This window comes from Streptopelia decaocto (genome assembly GCF_964273445.1).
Source record: "Streptopelia decaocto genome assembly, contig: HAP1_SCAFFOLD_1746, whole genome shotgun sequence".
In the NCBI taxonomy this organism is placed as follows: Eukaryota; Metazoa; Chordata; class Aves; order Columbiformes; family Columbidae; genus Streptopelia; species Streptopelia decaocto.
Window position 1 is genome coordinate 1 of NW_028115707.1, and position 20,361 is coordinate 20,361.

Here is a 20,361-nt window from a genome sequence, read left to right on the forward strand (position 1 = left end):
AATCCCCCAAATTGGGTCTCTAGAGGCACCCAAACCCCCCAGATTTGGGGCACAATGAGGGGTGAAAACCCCCTTGTGACCCCCCCAAACCCCCTTGTGACCCCCCAAACCCCCCTGTACACCCCCCAAAACCCCCATTAACCCCCCCGTACCCCCATTTTTCCCCCCCACAGGACGCCCTCAAGTTCATGCACATGGGCAAACGCCGCAAACTGACCACGGGCGACGTCGACTTCGCTCTCAAGCTCAAAAACGTGGAGGTACCAGCGACCCCCCCAAATTTAAGGGGGGGACCCCCACCCCCTCATCTACAAGCTAGGGGGGTTTTGGGGTCCCCCTGACCCCCCGTTTCCCCCCCCAGCCCCTCTATGGGTTCCACGCGCCCGAGTTCATCCCGTTCCGCTACGCCAGCGGCGGGGGCCGCGAGTTGTATTTTTACGAGGAAAAAGAGGTGGAGCTGAGTGACATCATCAACACGCCCCTCCCCCGCGTGCCCCTCGACGTCTGTCTCAAGGGTGGGGACCCCGCTTTGGGGAGAAATCCCGCGATTTTGGGGCCGGGGGGGGGGTGTTTGCATCACTTTATTGCGATTTGGTGGCGCCATTTTGGGCCCTGAAGTGATTCTGGTGGCGCTATTTTGAGGCACTTTTGGGGTCAATCTGTTAATTTAGAATAATCACATCAGTTGCTTTTTATACGTTTTCCTCCATTATATCATTAAATCGAGGCTAAAACTCCCAAAATTGGTGCCATTTTGAGGTGATTTTGGGGCCATTTTGTTCCCTGAGGTGATTCTGGCGCCGCCATTTTGAGGCAGTTTTGGGGTCAATCTGTTAATTTAGAATTCACACATCAGTTGCTTTTTATACACTTTCCTCCGTTATATCATGAAATTGAGGCTAAAACTCCCAAAATTGGGGCCATTTTGTTCCCTGAGGTGATTTTGGCGCCATTTTGTTCCCTGAGGTGATTTTGATGCCATTTTGTTCCCTGAGGTGATTCTGGCGCCGCCATTTTGAGGCAGTTTGGGGTCACTATTAATTCAGAATCCCCACATTCATCACTTTTTATACATTTTTCTCTATTATATCATGAAATTGAGGCTAAAACTCCCAAAATTGGCACCATTTTGAAGCCTGAGGTGATTCTGGCGCCATTTTGTTCCCTGAGGTGATTCTGGCGCCGCCATTTTGAGGCAGTTTGGGGTCACTCTATTAATTGAGAATCCTCACATCAGTCGCTTTTTGTGCAGTACTCACTAATTCCAAACGTTTTTCTCCATTATATCACGAAATTGAGGATAAAACCCCCAAATTGGTGCCCCTGGGGCCACCATTTTGTTCCCTGAGGTGATTCTGGTGCCATTTTGTTCCCTGGGGTGATTTTCCCGCCGTTTTCACCCTGAGGTGATTTTCCCGCCATTTTGTTCCCTGAGGTGATTTTGACGCCACAATTTCGCCCCCTGAGGTGATTCTGGTCTCAAAACCTTTCATGTTTAATTACAAAATACACATTTATCTTTGATAACGCCATGTTTATTCGCAGCCCATTGGCTCAGCATCGAGGGGGTGCAACCGGCGATCCCCGAAAATCCCCCCCCGGGTGAGTGACCCCATTGTCCCCTCAGGGGGGTGTTTTGGGGGGGTCAGACCCCCCTGTCCCTCCCATGTGGGGGCTTTTTGGGGGGGTCTGACCCCCCTGTCCCATCCATGGGGGGGTTTTGGGGGGTCTGACCCCCCTGTCCCCCCCATGTGGGGTTTTTGGGGGGGTCTGACCCCCATTTTCCCCCCCAGCCCCCAAGGAGCAGCAGAAAGCCGAGGCCACCGAACCCCTCAAAGCCACCAAACCGGGGCAGGAGGAGGACGGGACCCCCAAGGGGAAGGGACATGGGGGGGCCCCCCCCGATGGAAAAGGTATTTTGGGGGGGTCTGTGGGGTTTTTGAGGGGTCTCTGGGGGGTTTGGGGGAGTCAATGGGGGAGTCTATGGGGTTTGGGGGGGTCCCTGGGGTGTTTGGGGCATCTGTGTGGGGTTTGGGGGGGTCCATGGAGGCTTTGGGGAGTCCTTGGGGGGTCCCTGGGGGGGTTAATAGGGGGTCTATGGAGTTTGGAGGTTCACAGAGTGTTTGGGGGGGTCCTTAGGGGGTTTGGGGGAGTCTGTGGGGTTTGTGGGTCCCAGGGGGGTTAACGGGGGGGTCTGTGGGGTTTGGGGTGTTAATGGGGGGTTTGGGGGTCCCAGGGGGGTTAACGGAGGGTTTGGGGGGGCTAACGGGGCTCCATTCCCAGGGAAGGAGGCGGCGGGGGTGTCAGTGGGGGGTTTGGGGTGTCAGTGGGGGGTTTGGGGTGTCAGTGGGGGGTTTGGGGTGTCAATGGGGGTTTTGGGGGGCTCATAGGGGGCTGTTCCCAGGGAAGGAGGCGGCGGGGGTGTCAATGGGGTGTTAAGGGGGGTTTTGGGGTGTCAGTGGGGGTTTTGGGGGGCTGACGGGGCTCCATTCCCAGGGAAGGAGGCGGCGGGGGTGTCAATGGGGTGTTAATGGGGTGTTAAGGGGGGTTTTGGGGGTCCCGGGGGGGGTTTTGGGGGCTGACGGGCTCCGTTCCCAGGGAAGGAGGCGGCGGGGGTGTCAGTGGGGGGTTTTGGGGTGTCAGTGGGGGTTTTGGGGGCTCACAGGAGGCTATTCCCAGGGAAGGAGGCTGCGGGGGTGTCGATGGGGTGTCGATGGGGTGTCGATGGGGTGTCAATGGGGTGTCGATGGGGTGTCGATGGGGTGTCGATGGGGTGTCGATGGGGGTTTTGGGGTCCGTTCCCAGGGAAGGAGGCTGCGGGGGTGTTGATGGGGTGTCGATGGGGGTTTTGGGGGCTGTTCCCAGGGAAGGAGGCTGCGGGGGTGTCGATGGGGTGTCGATGGGGTGTCAATGGGGTGTTGATGGGGTGTCAATGGGGTGTTGATGGGGTGTCAATGGGGGTTTTGGGGTCCGTTCCCAGGGAAGGAGGCTGCGGGGGTGTCGATGGGGTGTCAATGGGGTGTCGACGGGGTGTCGACGGGGTGTCGACGGGGTGTCGACGGGGTGTCGATGGGGTGTCAATGGGGTGTTGATGGGGTGTCAATGGGGTGTTGATGGGGTGTCAATGGGGGTTTTGGGGTCCGTTCCCAGGGAAGGAGGCTGCAGGGGTGTCGATGGGGTGTCGATGGGGTGTCGATGGGGTGTTGATGGGGTGTCAATGGGGTGTTGATGGGGTGTCAGTGGGGTTTTGGGGGCTGTTCCCAGGGAAGGAGGCGGCGGGGGTGTCGATGGGGTGTCGATGGGGTGTCGATGGGGTGTCGATGGGGTGTCGATGGGGGTTTTGGGGGCTGTTCCCAGGGAAGGAGGGGTCGGGCGTGCGGCTGAAGCCGCGGCGGGTGCACGAGCTGTCGGTGGAGCAGCAGCTCTACTACAAGGAGATCACCGAGGCCTGCGTGGGGTCCTGCGAGGCCAAACGCGCCGTGAGTGTCCCCTTGTCACCTCCCCTGTCACCCCCCGTGTCCCTGCGTGGGGTCCTGCGAGGCCAAACGCGCCGTGAGTGTCCCCTTGTCACCCCCCCTGTCACCCCCCGTGTCCCCCCTGTCACCCCCCGTGTCCCCCCTGTCACCCCCCGTGTCCCCCCTGTCACCCCCGTGTCCCCCCTGTCACCCCCCGTGTCCCTGCGTGGGGTCCTGCGAGGCCAAACGCGCCATGAGTGTCCCCTTGTCACCTCCCCTGTCACCCCCGTGTCCCCTCTGTCACCCCCGTGTCCCCCCTGTCACCCCCCGTGTCCCTGCGTGGGGTCCTGCGAGGCCAAACACGCCGTGAGTGTCCCCCCTGTCACCCCCGTGTCCCCCCTCCACCCCCATGTCCTCTCTCGGGGTGTCCCCAGGATGTCCCTTTATCTCCTGGGGTGTCCCCAGGGTGTCCCCTTGTCCCCAGGGTGTCCCCCGGGATGTCTCCTTGTCCCCCAAGGTGTCCCCAGGATGTCTCCTTGTCCCCTGGGGTGTCCCCAGGGTGTCCCCTGGTGTGTCCCCTTGTCCCCAGGGTGTCCCCTTGTCCCCCAGGGTGTCCCCAGGGTGTCCCCTGGTGTGTCCCCTTGTCCCCAGGGTGTCCCCTTGTCCCCCGGGGGTGTCCCCCAGGATGTCCCCTTGTCCCCCAGGGTGTCCCCCTGGTGTGTCCCCTTGTCCCCGGGGTGTCCCCTTGTCCCCCGAGGTGTCCCCCAAGGTGTCCCCCAGGATGTCCCCCAGGGTGTCCCCGGGGTGTCCCCCTGGTGTGTCCCCTTGTCCCCAGGGTGTCCCCGGGGTGTCCCCTTGTCCCCAGGGGTGTCCCCCAGGTGTCCCCGTGGTGTGTCCTCTTGTCCCCTGGGGTGTCCCCCGGGTGTCCCCCTGGTGTGTCCCCTTGTCCCCCAGGATGTCGCCATGTCCCCCAGGTGTGTCCTCTTGTCCCCCGGGGGTGTCCCCCCGGGTGTCCCCAGGGTGTCCCCCGGTGTGTCCCTTTGTCCCCTGGGGTGTCCCCCGGGTGTCCCCCTGGTGTGTCCCCCTGTCCCCAGGGTGTCCCCAGGATGTCCCCCTGTCCCCGGGGTGTCCCCCTGGTGTGTCCCCTTGTCCCCCTGGTGTGTCCCCAGGGTGTCCCCTTGTCCCCCAACATGTCCCCTGTCCCCTAAGATGTCCCCACCGTGTCCCCTGTCCCCAGGAGGCCCTGCAGAGCATCGCCACCGACCCCGGCCTCTACCAGATGCTCCCGCGCTTCAGCACCTTCATCTCCGAGGGGGTGAGTCCCCGCTGTCCCCAGGGCCGGTGACACTCGTGTTGTCCCCAGGGCGGGTGACACGGTGTCCCCAGGCGGGTGACGCTGGTGTTGTCCCCAAGGTGCGGGTGAACGTGGTGCAGAACAACCTGGCGCTGCTCATCTACCTGATGCGCATGGTGAAGGCGCTGATGGACAACCCCACGCTCTACCTGGAGAAATACGTGAGTGCCATCTGGCCCCGGTGTCACCCCGTGTCCCCACGGGTCACCGTGTGTCCCCCCGTGTCCCCATTGTCACCCCGTGTCCCACAATGTCCCCCAATGGACAACCCCACGCTCTACCTGGAGAAATACGTGAGTGCCATCTAGCCCCGGTGTCACCCTGTGTCCCCTCGTGTCCCCAGTGTCACCCTGTGTCCCCACGGGTCACCGTGTGTCCCCCCGTGTCCCCCAGTGTCCCCAACGTCACCCTGTGTCCCCCAATGTCCCCCTATATCCTCCAATGTCCCCCCAAATCCCCCCATATCCCCTGATGGACAACCCCACGCTCTACCTGGGGAAATACGTGAGTGCCACCTGGCCCCGGTGTCACCCTGTGTCCCCTCGTGTCCCCAGTGTCACCCCGTGTCCCCACGGGTCACCGTGTGTCCCCCCGTGTCCCCATTGTCCCCCCGTGTCCCACAATGTCCCCCTGTATCCCCCGATGTCCCCTAATGGACAATCCCACCCTGTACCTGGAGAAATACGTGAGTGTCCCCCGCTCTGTCCCCTTGTCGCCCCTCAACATCCCCCGTTGTCCCCATTGTCCCCAACGCCCCCGTTGTCCCCAACCTCCCTGTTGTCCCCGTTGTCCCCATCGCCCCCCGTTGGCCCCTGTGTCCCCATCGCCCCCCGTTGGCCCCTGTGTCCCCATCGCCCCCCGTTGGCCCCTGTGTCCCCATTGTCCCCATTGGCCCCTGTGTCCCCATTGTCCCCATTGGCCCCCACGCCCCCAACCTCCCCGTTGTCCCCTGTGTCCCCATCGCCCCCCATTGGCCCCTGTGTCCCCATTGTCCCCCTTGTCCTCATTGTCCCGGTTGTCCCCATTGCCCCCCATTGGCCCCTGTGTCCCTGTTGTCCCCATCGCCCCCCATTGGCCCCTGTGTCCCCATTGTCCCCATTGTCCCCCATTGGCCCCTGTGTCCCCATTGTCCCCATTGTCCCCCTTGTCCTCATTGTCCCCATCGCCCCCCATTGGCCCCTGTGTCCCCGTTGTCCCCATTGCCCCCCATTGGCCCCTGTGTCCTCATTGTCCCCCACGCCCCCAACCTCCCCGTTGTCCCCATTGTCCCCATCGCCCCCCATTGTCCCCTGTGTCCCCATTGTCCCCATTGTCCCCCTTGTCCTCATTGTCCCCATCGCCCCCCATTGGCCCCTGTGTCCCCGTTGTCCCCATTGCCCCCCATTGTCCCCTGTGTCCCTGTTGTCCCCATTGTCACCTGTGTCCCTGTTGTCCCCATTGTCCCCCACGCCCCCAACCCCCCCATTGGCCCCTGTGTCCCGGTTGTCCCCATTGGCCCCTGTGTCCCCGTTGTCCCCATTGCCCCCCATTGTCCCCTGTGTCCCTGTTGTCCCCATTGTCACCTGTGTCCCTGTTGTCCCCATTGTCCCCCACGCCCCCAACCCCCCCATTGGCCCCTGTGTCCCCATTGTCCCCATTGCCCCCCATTGTCCCCTGTGTCCCCGTTGTCCCCATTGGCCCCTGTGTCCCCGTTGTCCCCATTGCCCCCCATTGTCCCCTGTGTCCCCGTTGTCCCCATTGTCCCCTGTGTCCCTGTTGTCCCCATTGTCCCCCACGCCCCCAACCCCCCCATTGTCCCCTGTGTCCCCGTTGCCCCATTGTCCCCCATGCCCCCAACCTCCCCGTTGTCCCCCTTGTCCCCGTTGTCCCCCATCACCCCCCATCCCCCCCATCGCCCCTCATCATCCCCATTGTTCCCCTTGCCCCCCTTGCCCCCCCTTGCCCCCCATCGCCCCAACCTCCCCGTTGTCCCCATTGTCCCCCATTATCCCCATTGTCCCCATCATCCCCTTTGCCCCCAATGCCCCCAACCTCCCCACCGCCCCCCGCTGTCCCCACCGCCCCCCGCTGTCCCCAATGTCCCCATTGTCCCCGTGTCCCAGCTGCACGAGCTGATCCCGGCCGTCATGACGTGCATCGTGAGCCGGCAGCTCTGCCTGCGCCCCGACGTCGACAACCACTGGGCGCTGCGCGACTTCGCCGCGCGGCTGGTGGCGCAGCTCTGCAAGAACTTCAGCACCACCACCAACAACGTGCAGCCGCGCGTCGCCAAGACCTTCACCAAGGTGGGGGGCAGCTGTGGGGCAGCTATGGGGTGGGTTATGGGGTGGGTTATGGGGTTATGGGGCGGGTTATGGGGTGGGATGTGGGGCTGGTGGCGCAGCTCTGCAAGAACTTCAGCACCAACAACGTGCAGCCGCGCGTCGCCAAGACCTTCACCAAGGTGGGGGGCAGCTGTGGGGCAGCTTATGGGGCAGGCTATGGGGTTATGGGGCAGGTTATGGAGCAGGTTATGGGGTTATGGGGCAGGTTATGGGGTTATGGGGCGGGTCATGGGATGGGATGTGGGGCTGGTGGCGCAGCTCTGCAAGAACTTCAGCACCAACACCAACAACGTGCAGCCGCGCGTCGCCAAGACCTTCACCAAGGTGGGGGGCAGCTGTGGGGCAGCTATGGGGCAGCCTATGGGGTTATGGGGTGGGTTATGGGGTTATGGGGCAGCTTATGGGGCAGGCTATGGGGTTATAGGGCAGGTTATGGGATGGGATGTGGGGCTGGTGGCGCAGCTCGGCAAGAACTTCAGCACCACCACCAACAACGTGCAGCCGCGCGTCGCCAAGACCTTCACCAAGGTGGGGGGCAGCTGTGGGGCAGCTTATGGGGCAGGCTATGGGGTTATGGGGCAGGTTATGGAGCAGGTTATGGGGTTATGGGGCAGGTTATGGGGTTATGGGGCGGGTTATGGGATGGGATGTGGGGCTGGTGGCGCAGCTCTGCAAGAACTTCAGCACCAACAACGTGCAGCCGCGCGTCGCCAAGACCTTCACCAAGGTGGGGGGCAGCTTATGGGGCAGGCTATGGGGTTATGGGGCAGGTTATGGGGCAGGCTATGGGGTTATGGGGCAGTCTATGGGGCAGCTTGTGGGGCTGGTGGGGCAGCTCTGCAAGAACTTCAAGTACAACCACAATTAACATCCAGCCACAGGTGGCCAAAACCTTCACCAAAGTGTGGGGCGGCTTATGGGGATGTGGGGCAGCATGTGGGTCAGATCTGTGGGGCAGCTTATGGGGATGTGGGGCTGGATGTGGGGTGGGATGTGGGGCAGCTTATGGGGATGTGGGGTGGGATGTGGGGCAGCATGTGGGTCAGATCTGTGGGTCAGCCCCATGGGTCAGGATGTGGGGCAGGACTGGGCACTGTGGGTCCAATATGGTTCGGATCTGTGGGTCAGGATGTGGGGCAGATGTGGGTCAGGTAGTGGGGATATGGGGCAGATATGGGTCAGATCTGTGGGTCACGACGTGGGGATGTGGGGCAGGACTGGGCACTGTGGGTCCAATATGGGTCAGATCTGTGGGTCAGCGCCGTGGGGCAGGATGTGGGGCAGATGTGGGGCAGCCCCATAGATTCCCCATTGTCTCCGCAGAGCTGGGTGGACGACAAGACCCCCTGGACGACGCGTTACGGCTCCATCGCGGGGCTGGCGGAGCTGGGCCCTGACGTGAGTGTCCCCAGTGTCCCCAACGTGTCCCCAACACCCCCAGCCCCACAGTGTCACATCCCCTTAATGTCCCCGCAGTGTCCCTTTGATGTCCCCCAATGTCCTATTAATGTCCTCATATTGTCCCCTCAATGTCCCCTTAATGTTCTCTTAATGTCCCCCCAACATCCCCTCAATGTCCTCTCAATGTCCCCCCAACATCCCCTCAATGTCCCCTTAATGTGCTCTTATTGTCCCCTCAATGTCCCCTCAACGTCCCCCCAGCATTCCCTCAATGTCCCCTTAATGTCCTCTTATTGTCACCTCAGTGTCCCCCCAACATTCCCCCAGTGTCCCCACAATGTCACCTTAATGTCCCCCCAATGTCCCTTTAATATCCCCCTCATTGTCCCCTTCATGTCCCCACAATGTCCCCCGAACATTCCCTCAGCGTCCCCTTAATGTCCCCTCAATGTCCCCTTAATATTCTCTCAATGTCCCCCCAGTGTTCCCTTAATGTCCTCTTATTGTCCCCCCAGTGTCCCCCCAATGTCCCTTTAATGTCCCCCTCAATGTCCCTTCAACATCCCAACATTCCCTCCATGTCCCCCCTGATGTCCCCAGTGTCCCCAACGTCCCCGTGTCCCCTCAGGTGATCAAGACGCTGATCCTGCCGCGGCTGCAGGTGGAGGGCGAGCGCATCCGGAACATTCTGGAGGGACCCGTCGTCAGCAACATCGACAAGATCGGGGCCGACCACGTGCAGACGCTGCTGCTGGTACCGGGGACACCGGGGGGACACACGGGGACACCGGGGGGTCACGGAATCGCCTCAAAATGGCTCCAAAACCGCCTCAAAACTCAAAATGGCGGCACCAGAATCACCTCAAAACACAAAATGGCGCCAGAGTGGCCTCAAAATGGCGCCAGAGTGGCCTCAAAATGGCGCCAGAGTGGCCTCAAAATGGCGCCAGAGTGGCCTCAAAATGGCGCCAGAATTGCCTCAAAATGGCGCCAGAATCGCCTCAGAATACAAAATGGCGGCACCAAAATCACCTCAAAACTGAAAATGGTGGTACCAGAATCACCTCAAAACACAAAATGGCGCCAGAATGGCCTCAAAATGGCACCAAAACCTCCTCAACACACAAAATGACGGCACCAAAATCACCTCAAAACTCAAAATGGCGCCAGAATTGCCTCAAAATGGCACCAAAATCAACTCAAAATGGCGGCAGAATCACCTCAAAACACAAAGTGGTGCCAAAACCTCCTCAACACACAAAATGACGGCACCAAATCACCTCAAAACTCAAAATGGCGCCAGAATTGCCTCAAAACTCAAAATGGCACCAAAATCAACTCAAAATGGCGCCAGAATCGCCTCAAAATGGCACCAAAATCACCTCAAAATGGCGCCAAAAGCTTCTCAACACACAAAATGGCGGCACCAAAATCACCTCAACACAAAATGGTGGCAGCAAAATCACCTCAAAACTCAAAATGGTGGCATCAGAATTGCCTCAAAACTCAAAATGGCGCCAGAATGGCCTCAAAATGGCACCAAAATAAACTCAAAATGGTGCCAAATTGCCTCAAAATGGCGCCAGAATCACCTCAAAACACAAAATGGCACCAAAACCTCCTCAACACACAAAATGGCGGCACCAAAATCACCTCAACACACAAAATGGTGGCAACACAATCACCTCAAAACACAAAATGGTGGCATCAAAATTGCCTCAAAACGACGCCAGAATTGCCTCAAAATGGTGCCAGAATCGCCTCAAAATACAAAATGGCGCCAAAACCTCCTCAACACACAAAATGGCGGCACCAAAATCACCTCAAAACTCAAGATGGTGCCAGAATTGCCTCAAAATGGCACCAAAATCGCCTCAAAACTCAAAATGGTGCCAGAATTGCCTCAAAATGGCACCAAAATCACCTCAAAACTCAAAATGGTGCCAGAATTGCCTCAAAATGGCACCAAAATCGCCTCAAAACTCAAAATGGTGCCAGAATTGCCTCAAAATGGCACCAAAATCGCCTCAAAACTCAAAATGGCGCCAGAATTGCTTCAAAACACAAAATGGCGCCAAAATGGCCTCAAAACACAAAATGGCGGCACCGGGGCCACTTGAGGCTTTTCCACCCAAAACTGTGATTTGGTGGGAGTGGGGGGGACACAGGGGCTGGGTTTGTGTCCCCATTGTCACCCCATTGTCCCCCCCGTGTCCCCACGGTCCCCTGGTGTCCCCATTGTCCCTGTGTCCCCCCCATGTCCCCATTGTCCCCCGTTGTTCCCCCCATGTCCCCCCTATGTCTCCATTGTCACCCATTGTCCCCCCATGTCCCCATTGTCCCTCCGTGTCCCCCATTGCCCCCCCCATGTCCCCGTTGTCCCCCTTGTCCCCATTGTCCTCATTGTCCCCCAGAAGCACTGCGCCCCCCGTGTCCCATTGTCACCTCATTGTCCCCATGTCCCCATTGTCCCCATTGTCCCCATGTCCCCATGTCCCCATGTCCCCCTTGTCCCCATGTCCCCCCATTATCCCCATTGTCCCCATTGTCCCCATTGTCCCCATCGACCCCATGTCCCCCATTGTCCCCCATGTCCCCATTGTCCCCATTGTCCCCATGTCCCCATCGACCCCATCGTCCCCCATTGTCCCCCATCGTCCCCCATTGGCCCCCATGTCCCCATTGTCCCCATTGTCCCCATTGTCCCCATTGTCCCCATTGTCCCCCAGAAGCACTGCGCCCCGTGCTGTCCCCATTGTCCCCATTGTCCCCATTGTCCCCCAGAAGCACTGCGCCCCGTGCTGTCCCCATGTCCCCATTGTCCCCATTGTCCCCATTGTCCCATTGTCCCCCAGAAGCACTGCGCCCCCGTGCTGTCCCCATTGTCCCCATTGTCCCCAATGTCCCCATTGTCCCCAATGTCCCCATTGTCCCCCAGAAGCACTGCGCCCCGTGCTGTCCCCATTGTCCCCAATGTCCCCATTGTCCCCATTGTCCCCAATGTCCCCATTGTCCCCCAGAAGCACTGCGCCCCCGTGCTGTCCCCATTGTCCCCATTGTCCCCAATGTCCCCATGTCCCCATTGTCCCCATTGTCCCCATTGTCCCCATTGTCCCCAATGTCCCCATTGTCCCCATTGTCCCCCAGAAGCACTGCGCCCCCGTGCTGTCCCCATTGTCCCCATTGTCCCATTGTCCCCCAGAAGCACTGCGCCCCGTGCTGTCCCCATTGTCCCATTGTCCCCATTGTCCCCATTGTCCCATTGTCCCCCAGAAGCACTGCGCCCCCGTGCTGTCCCCATTGTCCCCATTGTCCCATTGTCCCCCAGAAGCACTGCGCCCCGTGCTGTCCCCATTGTCCCCATTGTCCCCATTGTCCCATTGTCCCCCAGAAGCACTGCGCCCCCGTGCTGTCCCCATTGTCCCCATGTCCCCATTGTCCCATTGTCCCCCAGAAGCACTGCGCCCCCGTGCTGTCCCCATTGTCCCCATTGTCCCATTGTCCCATTGTCCCATTGTCCCCCAGAAGCACTGCGCCCCCGTGCTGTCCCCATTGTCCCCATGTCCCCATTGTCCCCATGTCCCCATTGTCCCAATGTCCCATTGTCCCCCAGAAGCACTGCGCCCCCGTGCTGTCCCCATTGTCCCCATTGTCCCATTGTCCCCCAGAAGCACTGCGCCCCGTGCTGTCCCCATTGTCCCCATTGTCCCATTGTCCCATTGTCCCCCAGAAGCACTGCGCCCCGTGCTGTCCCCATTGTCCCCATTGTCCCCATTGTCCCATTGTCCCCCAGAAGCACTGCGCCCCGTGCTGTCCCCATTGTCCCCATTGTCCCATTGTCCCATTGTCCCCCAGAAGCACTGCGCCCCGTGCTGTCCCCATGTCCCCATTGTCCCATTGTCCCCCAGAAGCACTGCGCCCCCGTGCTGTCCCCATTGTCCCATTGTCCCCATGTCCCCATTGTCCCCCAGAAGCACTGCGCCCCCGTGCTGGCCAAGGTTCGCGCCCCCCCCGACACCCCCGACGGCTACAAGAGCGACTTCGGGTTCCTGGGCAGCGCGCTGTGCGCCCACGTGGTGAAGGCCCGGGCACAGGCCGCCCTGCAGGCCCAGCAGGTCAACAGGACCACGCTCACCATCACACAGGTGACACTGGGGACATTGGGGACACTGGGGACATTGGGGGGACATTGGGGACACCAAGGGGGTGACATTTGGGGACATTGGGGACACTGGGGGTGACATTTGGGGACACTGGGGTGACATTGGGGGACATATGAGGACACTGGGATGACATTTGGGACACTGGGGACATTGGGGGGGGCATTTGGGGACACTGGGGGGACATTTGGGGACACTGGGGGAACATTTGGGACACTGGAAGGACATTTGGGGACACTGTGGGGGACATGGGGTGACATTTGGGGGCACTGGGGGGATGTGGGGTGACATTTGGGGACACTGGGGGTGACGTTTGGGGACACTAGGGGGACATTTGCGGACACTGGGGGGACATTTGGGACATTGGGGGGACATCTGGGGACACTGGGGGGGGACATTTGGGACACTGGGGGGACATTTGGGGACACTGGGATGACATCTGGGGACACTGGGGGGGACATTTGGGACACTGAGGGACCATGGGGACACTGGGGGGACGTGGGGGGACATTTGGGGACATTTGGGACACTGGAGGGACATTTGGGACACTGGGGTGACATTTGGGGACATTGGGGACACTGGGGGTGACGTTTGGGGACACTGGGGTGATATTTGGGGACATGGGGGGACATTTGGGGACATTTGGGACACTGGAAGGACATTTGGGGACACTGTGGGGGACATGGGGTGACATTTGGGGACACTGGGGGGATGTGGGGTGACATTTGGGGACATTGGGGGGACATTTGGGACACTGGGGGGACATTTGGGGACACTGGGGGGACATTTGGGACACTGGGGGGAAATTTGGGGACATGGGAGGACATTTGGGACACTGGGGGGACATTTGGGGACACTGGGGGGACATTTGGGGACATTTGGGGACACTGGGATGACATCTGGGGACACTGGGGGGGACATTTGGGACACTGAGGGGACGTGGGGGGACATTTGGGGACATTTGGGACACTGGGGTGACATTTTGGGACACTGGGGGGATGTGGGGGGACATTTGGGGACATTTGGGACACTGGGGGGACATGGGGGGACATTTGGGGACACTGGGGGGGACATTTGGGGACACTGGGGACACTGAGGGGGGGACATTTGGGGACACTGGGGGGTGACATTTGGGGACATTGGGGACACTGGGGGTGACGTTTGGGGACACTGGGGGCACATTTGGGACACTGGAAGGACATTTGGGGACACTGTGGGGGACATGGGGTGACATTTTGGGACACTGGAGGGACATCTGGGGACACTGGGGGGGGACATTTGGGACACTGGAGGGACATCTGGGGACACTGGGGGGTACATTTGGGACACTGGGGTGACATTTGGGGACACTGGGGTGACATTTGGGGACACTGGGGGGACATTTGGGGACACTGGGGGGACATTTGGGACACTGGAGGGACATCTGGGGACACTGGGGGGGGACATTTGGGGACACTGGGGGGGACGTGAGGACAATGGGGGGACATTTGGGACACTGTGGGGACATATGAGGACACTGGGATGACATTTGGGACACTGGGGACATTGGGGGGGGCATTTGGGGACACTGGGGGGACATTTGGGGACACTGGGGTGACATTTGGGGACACTGGGGTGACATTTGGGACACTGGAAGGACATTTGGGGACATTGTGGGGGCCATGGGGTGACATTTGGGGACACTGGGGGGATGTGGGGACACTGGGGGGGACATTTGGGGACACTGGGGGGGACATTTGGGACACTGGGGTGACATTTGAGGACACTGGGGAACATGGGGGGACATTTGGGTCACTGGAGGGACATTTGGGGACACTGGGGGGACGTGGGGGCACAGGGTGGTGTGGAGGTGACCTTGAGGGGACAATAAGGGGACGTGGTGGGGGGGGAACGTTAAGGTGACAGTGAGGGGACAGTAAAGTGCCCCGTTGCCCCCCCATTGTCCCCATTGCCCCCATTGTTCCCAATATCCCCATTGTCCCCATTACTTGTCCCCATTGCCCCCCCAATGTCCCCGTGTCCCCTCAATGTCCCCATGTCCCCCCATTGCCCCCAATGTCCCCATGTCCCCTCACTGCCCCCATGTCCCCCCAATGTCCCCATTGTCCCCATTGTCCCCATTGTTTGTCCCCATTATCCCCATTGTCCCCATTGCCCCCATTGCCCCCCCATTATCCCCATTGTCCCCAATGTCCCCATTGCCCCATTGTCCCCTCACTGCCCCATGTCCCCTCACTGCCCCCAATGTCCCCATTATTTGTCCCCATTATCCCCCTTGCCCCATTGTCCTGTCACTGTCCCAATGTCCCCATTGCCCCTTTGCCCCCATGTCCCCCCTTTGCCCCCATTGTCCCCATTGCCCCCATGTCCCCCCTTTGCCCCCATGTCCCCCCTTTGCCCCCATTGTCCCCATTGCCCCCATGTCCCCCCTTTGCCCCCATTGTCCCCATTGCCCCCATGTCCCCCCTTTGCCCCCATTGTCCCCATTGTCCCCATGTCCCCATTGTCCCCATGTCCCCATTGTCCCCATGTCCCCTCACTGTCCCCATGTCCCCCCATTGGCCCCATTGCCCCATTGGCCCCATGTCGCCCCATTGTCCCCATGTTGCCCCATTGCCCCCAATGTCCCCATTGTCCCCACGTCCCCTCACTGTCCCCATTGTCCCCATGTCCCTCCATTGTCCCCACGTCCCCTCACTGTCCCCATGTCCCTCCATTGTCCCCACATCCCCTCACTGTCCCCATGTCCCTCCATTGTCCCCACGTCCCCTCACTGTCCCAATGTCCCCATTGCCCTCACTGTCCCCATTGCCCCCAATGTCCCCATTGTCCCCACGTCCCCTCACTGTCCCCATGTCCCCATTGCCCCCATTGTCCCCATGTCCCCTCGTTGTCCCCATTATCCCCATTGTCCCCATTGCCCCCTCAATGTCCCCATTGCCCCTGTTGTCCCCATTGTCCCCATGTCCCCTCAATGTCCCCATTGTCCCCATTATTTGTCCCCATTATCCCCATTGCCCCCAATGTCCCCGTTGTCCCCATTGTCCCCACTGCCCCCTCAATGTCCCCATGTGCCCCCATTGCCCCCCTTGTCCCCATGTCGCCCCATTGCCCCCATGTCCCCCCATTGTCCCCTCACTGTCCCCATTGTCCCCATGTCCCCATGTCCCCATTGTCCCCATTGTCCCCATGTTGCCCCATTGCCCCCAATGTCCCCATTGTCCCCACGTCCCCTCACTGTCCCAATGTCCCCATTGTCCCCACATCCCCTCACTGTCCCCATGTCCCCCCATTGTCCCCACGTCCCCTCACTGTCCTCATGTCCCCATTGCCCCCACTGTCCCCATTGCTCCCAATGTCCCCATTGTCCCCACGTCCCCTCACTGTCCCCATGTCCCCATTGTCCCCACGTCCCCTCACTGTCCCAATGTCCCCCCATTGTCCCCACGTCCCCTCACTGTCCCCATGTCCCTCCATTGTCCCCACGTCCCCTCACTGTCCCCATTGTCCCCATGTCCCCCCATTGTCCCCACATCCCCTCACTGTCCCCATGTCCCCCCATTGTCCCCACGTCCCCTCACTGTCCCCATGTCCCCATTGTCCCCACGTCCCCTCACTGTCCTCATGTCCCTATTGCCCTCACTGTCCCCATTGCCCCCAATGTCCCCATTGTCCCCACGTCCCCTCACTGTCCCAATGTCCCTCCATTGTCCCCACGTCCCCTCACTGTCCCAATGTCCCCATTGTCCCCACGTCCCCTCACTGTCCTCATGTCCCCATTGTCCCCATTGCCCTCACTGTCCCCATTGTCCCCATGTCCCCCCATTGTCCCCACGTCCCCTCACTGTCCCAATGTCCCCATTGTCCCCACATCCCCTCACTGTCCCCATGTCCCCATTGTCCCCACGTCCCCTCACTGTCCCCATGTCCCCATTGTCCCCACGTCCCCTCACTGTCCCCATGTCCCTATTGCCCTCACTGTCCCCATTGCCCCCAATGTCCCCATTGTCCCCACGTCCCCTCACTGTCCCCATGTCCCTCCATTGTCCCCACGTCCCCTCACTGTCCCCATGTCCCCATTGTCCCCACGTCCCCTCACTGTCCCCATGTCCCCATTGTCCCCACGTCCCCTCATGTCCCCCTGTCCCCGCAGCCCCGGCCCACGCTGACCTTGACCCAGGCCCCCCAGGGTCAGGGGGGCCCCCCCGCCCGCGTGCCCCCCCCCGGCATCATCAAGGTCCCGGGCGCCATCACGCTGCCCGTCATGTCCCGCCCGGCCACGCCCACCCAGCCCTCCCCGCCCCCCACCAAGTTCATCGTCATGTCCTCGGCCTCGGGGACCAGCGCCTCCCAGCAGGTACGGGACCCCGGGGACATGGGGACATGGTGGGGCATCTGGGGACACTGGGGATAATGGGGGGATATGGGGACAGGGGGATAATGGGGGATATGGGGACATTGGGGATAATGGGGACATTGGGGATAATGGGGGGATATGGGGACATGGGGGATATGGGGACATTGGGGATAATGGGGGGACAGGGGGACATTGTGGATAATGGGGGGATATGGGGACAGGGGGACATTGGGGATAATGGGGGGATATGGGGACATTGGGGACATTGTGGATAATGGGGGGACAGGGGGACATTGGGGATAATGGGGGGATATGGGGATGGGGGGATATTGGGGACATTGGGGATAATGGGGGGATATGGGGACATTGGGGATAATGGGGGGATATGGGGATGGGGGGATATGGGGACATTGGGGACATTGGGGATAATGGGGGGATATGGGGACAGGGGGACATTGGGGATAATGGGGGGATATGGGGACACTGGGGGGACATGGTGGGACATGGGCACAGGGGGACATTGGGGATAATGGGGGGACATGGGGACATTGGGGACACTGGGGGGGCATGGGGACATGATGACATGGGGGGCACTGGGGGACATTGGGTGTAATGGGGAGACATGGGGACATTGGGGACAAATGGGGGGTTATGGGGACATTGGGGACACTGGGAAGAAATGGGGGGACATGGGGACACAAGGACAGGGGGACATTGGGTGTAATGGGGGGATATGGGGACATTGGGGACACTGGGAAGAAATGGGGGGACATGGGGACACGAGGACATGGGGGGCACAGGGGGACATTGGGGACACAGAGGGGACATGGGATATGGGGACATGGGGGGACATAGAGGGGACATGGGGCCATGAGGCCACAACACGGGGGACATGGAGAGGGAGGGGACACGTTTCCCCAATGTCCCCAGCATCCTCATGTGTCCTAATTGTTCGTCTGTCCCCGTGTTCCCCTGTCCCCATGTCCCCATATCCCCATGTCCCCAATATCCCCCTGTCCCCATGTCCCCATGTCCCCCTGTCCCCTTGTCCCCAATATCCCCTTGTCCCCAATATCCCCATGTCCCCATGTCCCCTTGTCCCCAATATCCCCAATATCCCCCTGTCCCCAATGTCCCCGTGTCCCCAATGTCCCCGTGTCCCCAATGTCCCCCTGTCCCCAATGTCCCCGTGTCCCCAATGTCCCTGTGTCCCCCTGTCCTCATGTCCCCCTGTCCCCAACATCCCTGTGTCCCATATCCCCATTGTCCCCATATCCCCATTGTCCCCATGTCCCCCTGTCCCCATGTCCCCATATCCCTGTGTCCCATTGTCCCCCCGTCCCCATGGTCCCCGTGTCCCATGTCCCCATTGTCCCCATTGTCCCCATATCCCCTTGTCCCCATATCCCCCCGTCCCTGTGTCCGTCCCTCTGTCCCCTGTCCCCGTGTCCCCGCCGTGTCCCCCTGTCAGGTGATCACGTTCAGCACCAGCCCGGCTCCCTCCACCTCCCCGGTCACCACCAGTGTCCCCAGTGTCCCCAGTGTCCCCAGCGTCCCCAGCGTGCAGCCCGTGGTCAAGCTGGTGTCGGCCGCCCCCACTGTCCCCAGCGCCACCGTCCCCGCTGTCCCCGCTGTCCCCGCTGTCCCCGGCAGCGTCCAGAAGTACATCGTGGTGTCCCTGCCCCCCGCCGGGGACGCCAAGGGCCCCCCCGGCCCCCAGCTGTCCCCCCCCGCCCCCGCCGCCCCCTCCCCCGCCGGGGACAGCCCCCAGCCCCCCCCCGGCCCCCGCAGCAACGGGGGGGTGGCCCAGTCCCCCCAGGCTGCCCAGTGACACCGGGGGCCCTTGGGGTCCTTGTGACCCCCCAGTGTCCCCCCAGGCCGCCCAGTGACCCTGGGGTCCCCCCCAGTGACATCAGTGTCCCCTGGGGTCCCCATGACCCCCCCAGTGTCACCCCAGGCCGCCCAGTGACACCGGGGGCCCCTGGGGTCCCCCCCAGTGATGTCAGTGTCCCCTGGGGTCCTTGTGACCCCCCAGTGTCACCAGTGTCCCCCACTGTCCCCCCAGTCTGCCCAGTGACACCGGGGTCCCCTGGGCTCCCTGTGACCCCACAGTGTCCCCTGGGGTCCCCCCAGTGTCCCCCCAGTCTGCCCAGTGACACTGGGGGTCCCTGTGACCCCCCCCCCAGTGTCCCCCCCAGTGTCACTGGTGTCCCCTACTGTCCCCCCCAGTCTGCCCAGTGACACCGGGGTCCCTGTGACCCCCCCAGTGACATCAGTGTCCCCTGGGGTCCCTGTGTCCCCCCCAGTGTCCCCCCAGTGACCCCGGGGGCCCCCCCAGTGACATCAGTGTCCCCTGGGGTCCCCGTGACCCCCCCAGTGTCCCCCCAGGCCGCCCAGTGACACCGGGGGCCCCTGGGGTCCCCCCCAGTGATGTCAGTGTCCCCTGGGGTCCTTGTGACCCCCCCAGTGTCACCAGTGTCCCCCACTGTCCCCCCCAGTCTGCCCAGTGACACCGGGGTCCCCTGGGCTCCCTGTGACCCCACAGTGTCCCCTGGGGTCCCCCAGTGTCCCCCCAGGCTGCCCAGTGACACTGGGGGTCCCTGTGACCCCCCCCCCAGCGTCCCCAGTGTCCCCCCCAGTGTCACTGGTGTCCCCTGCTGTCCCCCCCAGTCTGCCCAGTGACACCAGGGTCCCTGTGACCCCCCCAGTGACATCAGTGTCCCCTGGGGTCCCTGTGTCCCCCCCAGTGTCCCCCCAGTGACACCGGGGGCCCCCCCAGTGACATCAGTGTCCCCTGGGGTCCTTGTGACCCCCCCAGTGTCACCAGTGTCCCCCACTGTCCCCCCAGTCTGCCCAGTAACACTGGGGTCCCCAGTGTCCCCCCAGTGTCCCCCACTGTCCCCCCACTCTGCCCAGTAACACTGGGGTCCCCAATGTCCCCTGGGGTCCCCAGTGTCCCCCCCCGGTGTCCTGGGACCCCTGGGGGTGACACCCCCCCCCATCCCCGGGAACTACGTGTGACCGCCTGTAAATAACCAATAAACTCTAGTTTGTCCCAGTTCAGCCCAGCTTGTCCCAGTTCCTCCCAGTCTACCCCACTGCTCCCCAGTCCTTTCCAGTCCCTCCCAGTTCATCCCAGTGCCCCCCAGTCCCTCCCAGTGCCCCCAGTTCATCCCAGTGCCCCCCAGTCCCTCCCAGTGCCCCCCAGTTCATCCCAGTGCCCCCCAGTTCATCCCAATGCCCCCCAGTTCATCCCAGTGCCCCCCAGTCCCTCCCAGTGCCCCCCAGTCCCTCCCAGTGCCCCCAGTTC

General features: G+C 61.5%; 1 protein-coding gene across 1 annotated transcript; it reads left to right on the forward strand.

Moving 5' to 3' along the window:
* Positions 1-173: 173 nt before the first annotated feature.
* LOC309452659 (transcription initiation factor TFIID subunit 6-like) lies at positions 174-20,101 on the forward strand (the record flags this gene model as incomplete). Its single annotated transcript, XM_082077300.1, has 13 exons — positions 174-260; positions 362-515; positions 1,546-1,602; positions 1,794-1,913; positions 3,358-3,479; positions 4,693-4,770; positions 4,869-4,970; positions 6,912-7,094; positions 8,457-8,531; positions 9,163-9,288; positions 12,506-12,679; positions 16,848-17,051; positions 18,523-20,101. Coding segments are annotated over 13 exons (1,842 nt in total), but the record flags the coding sequence as incomplete, so codon positions are not given.
* Positions 20,102-20,361: the final 260 nt, after the last annotated feature.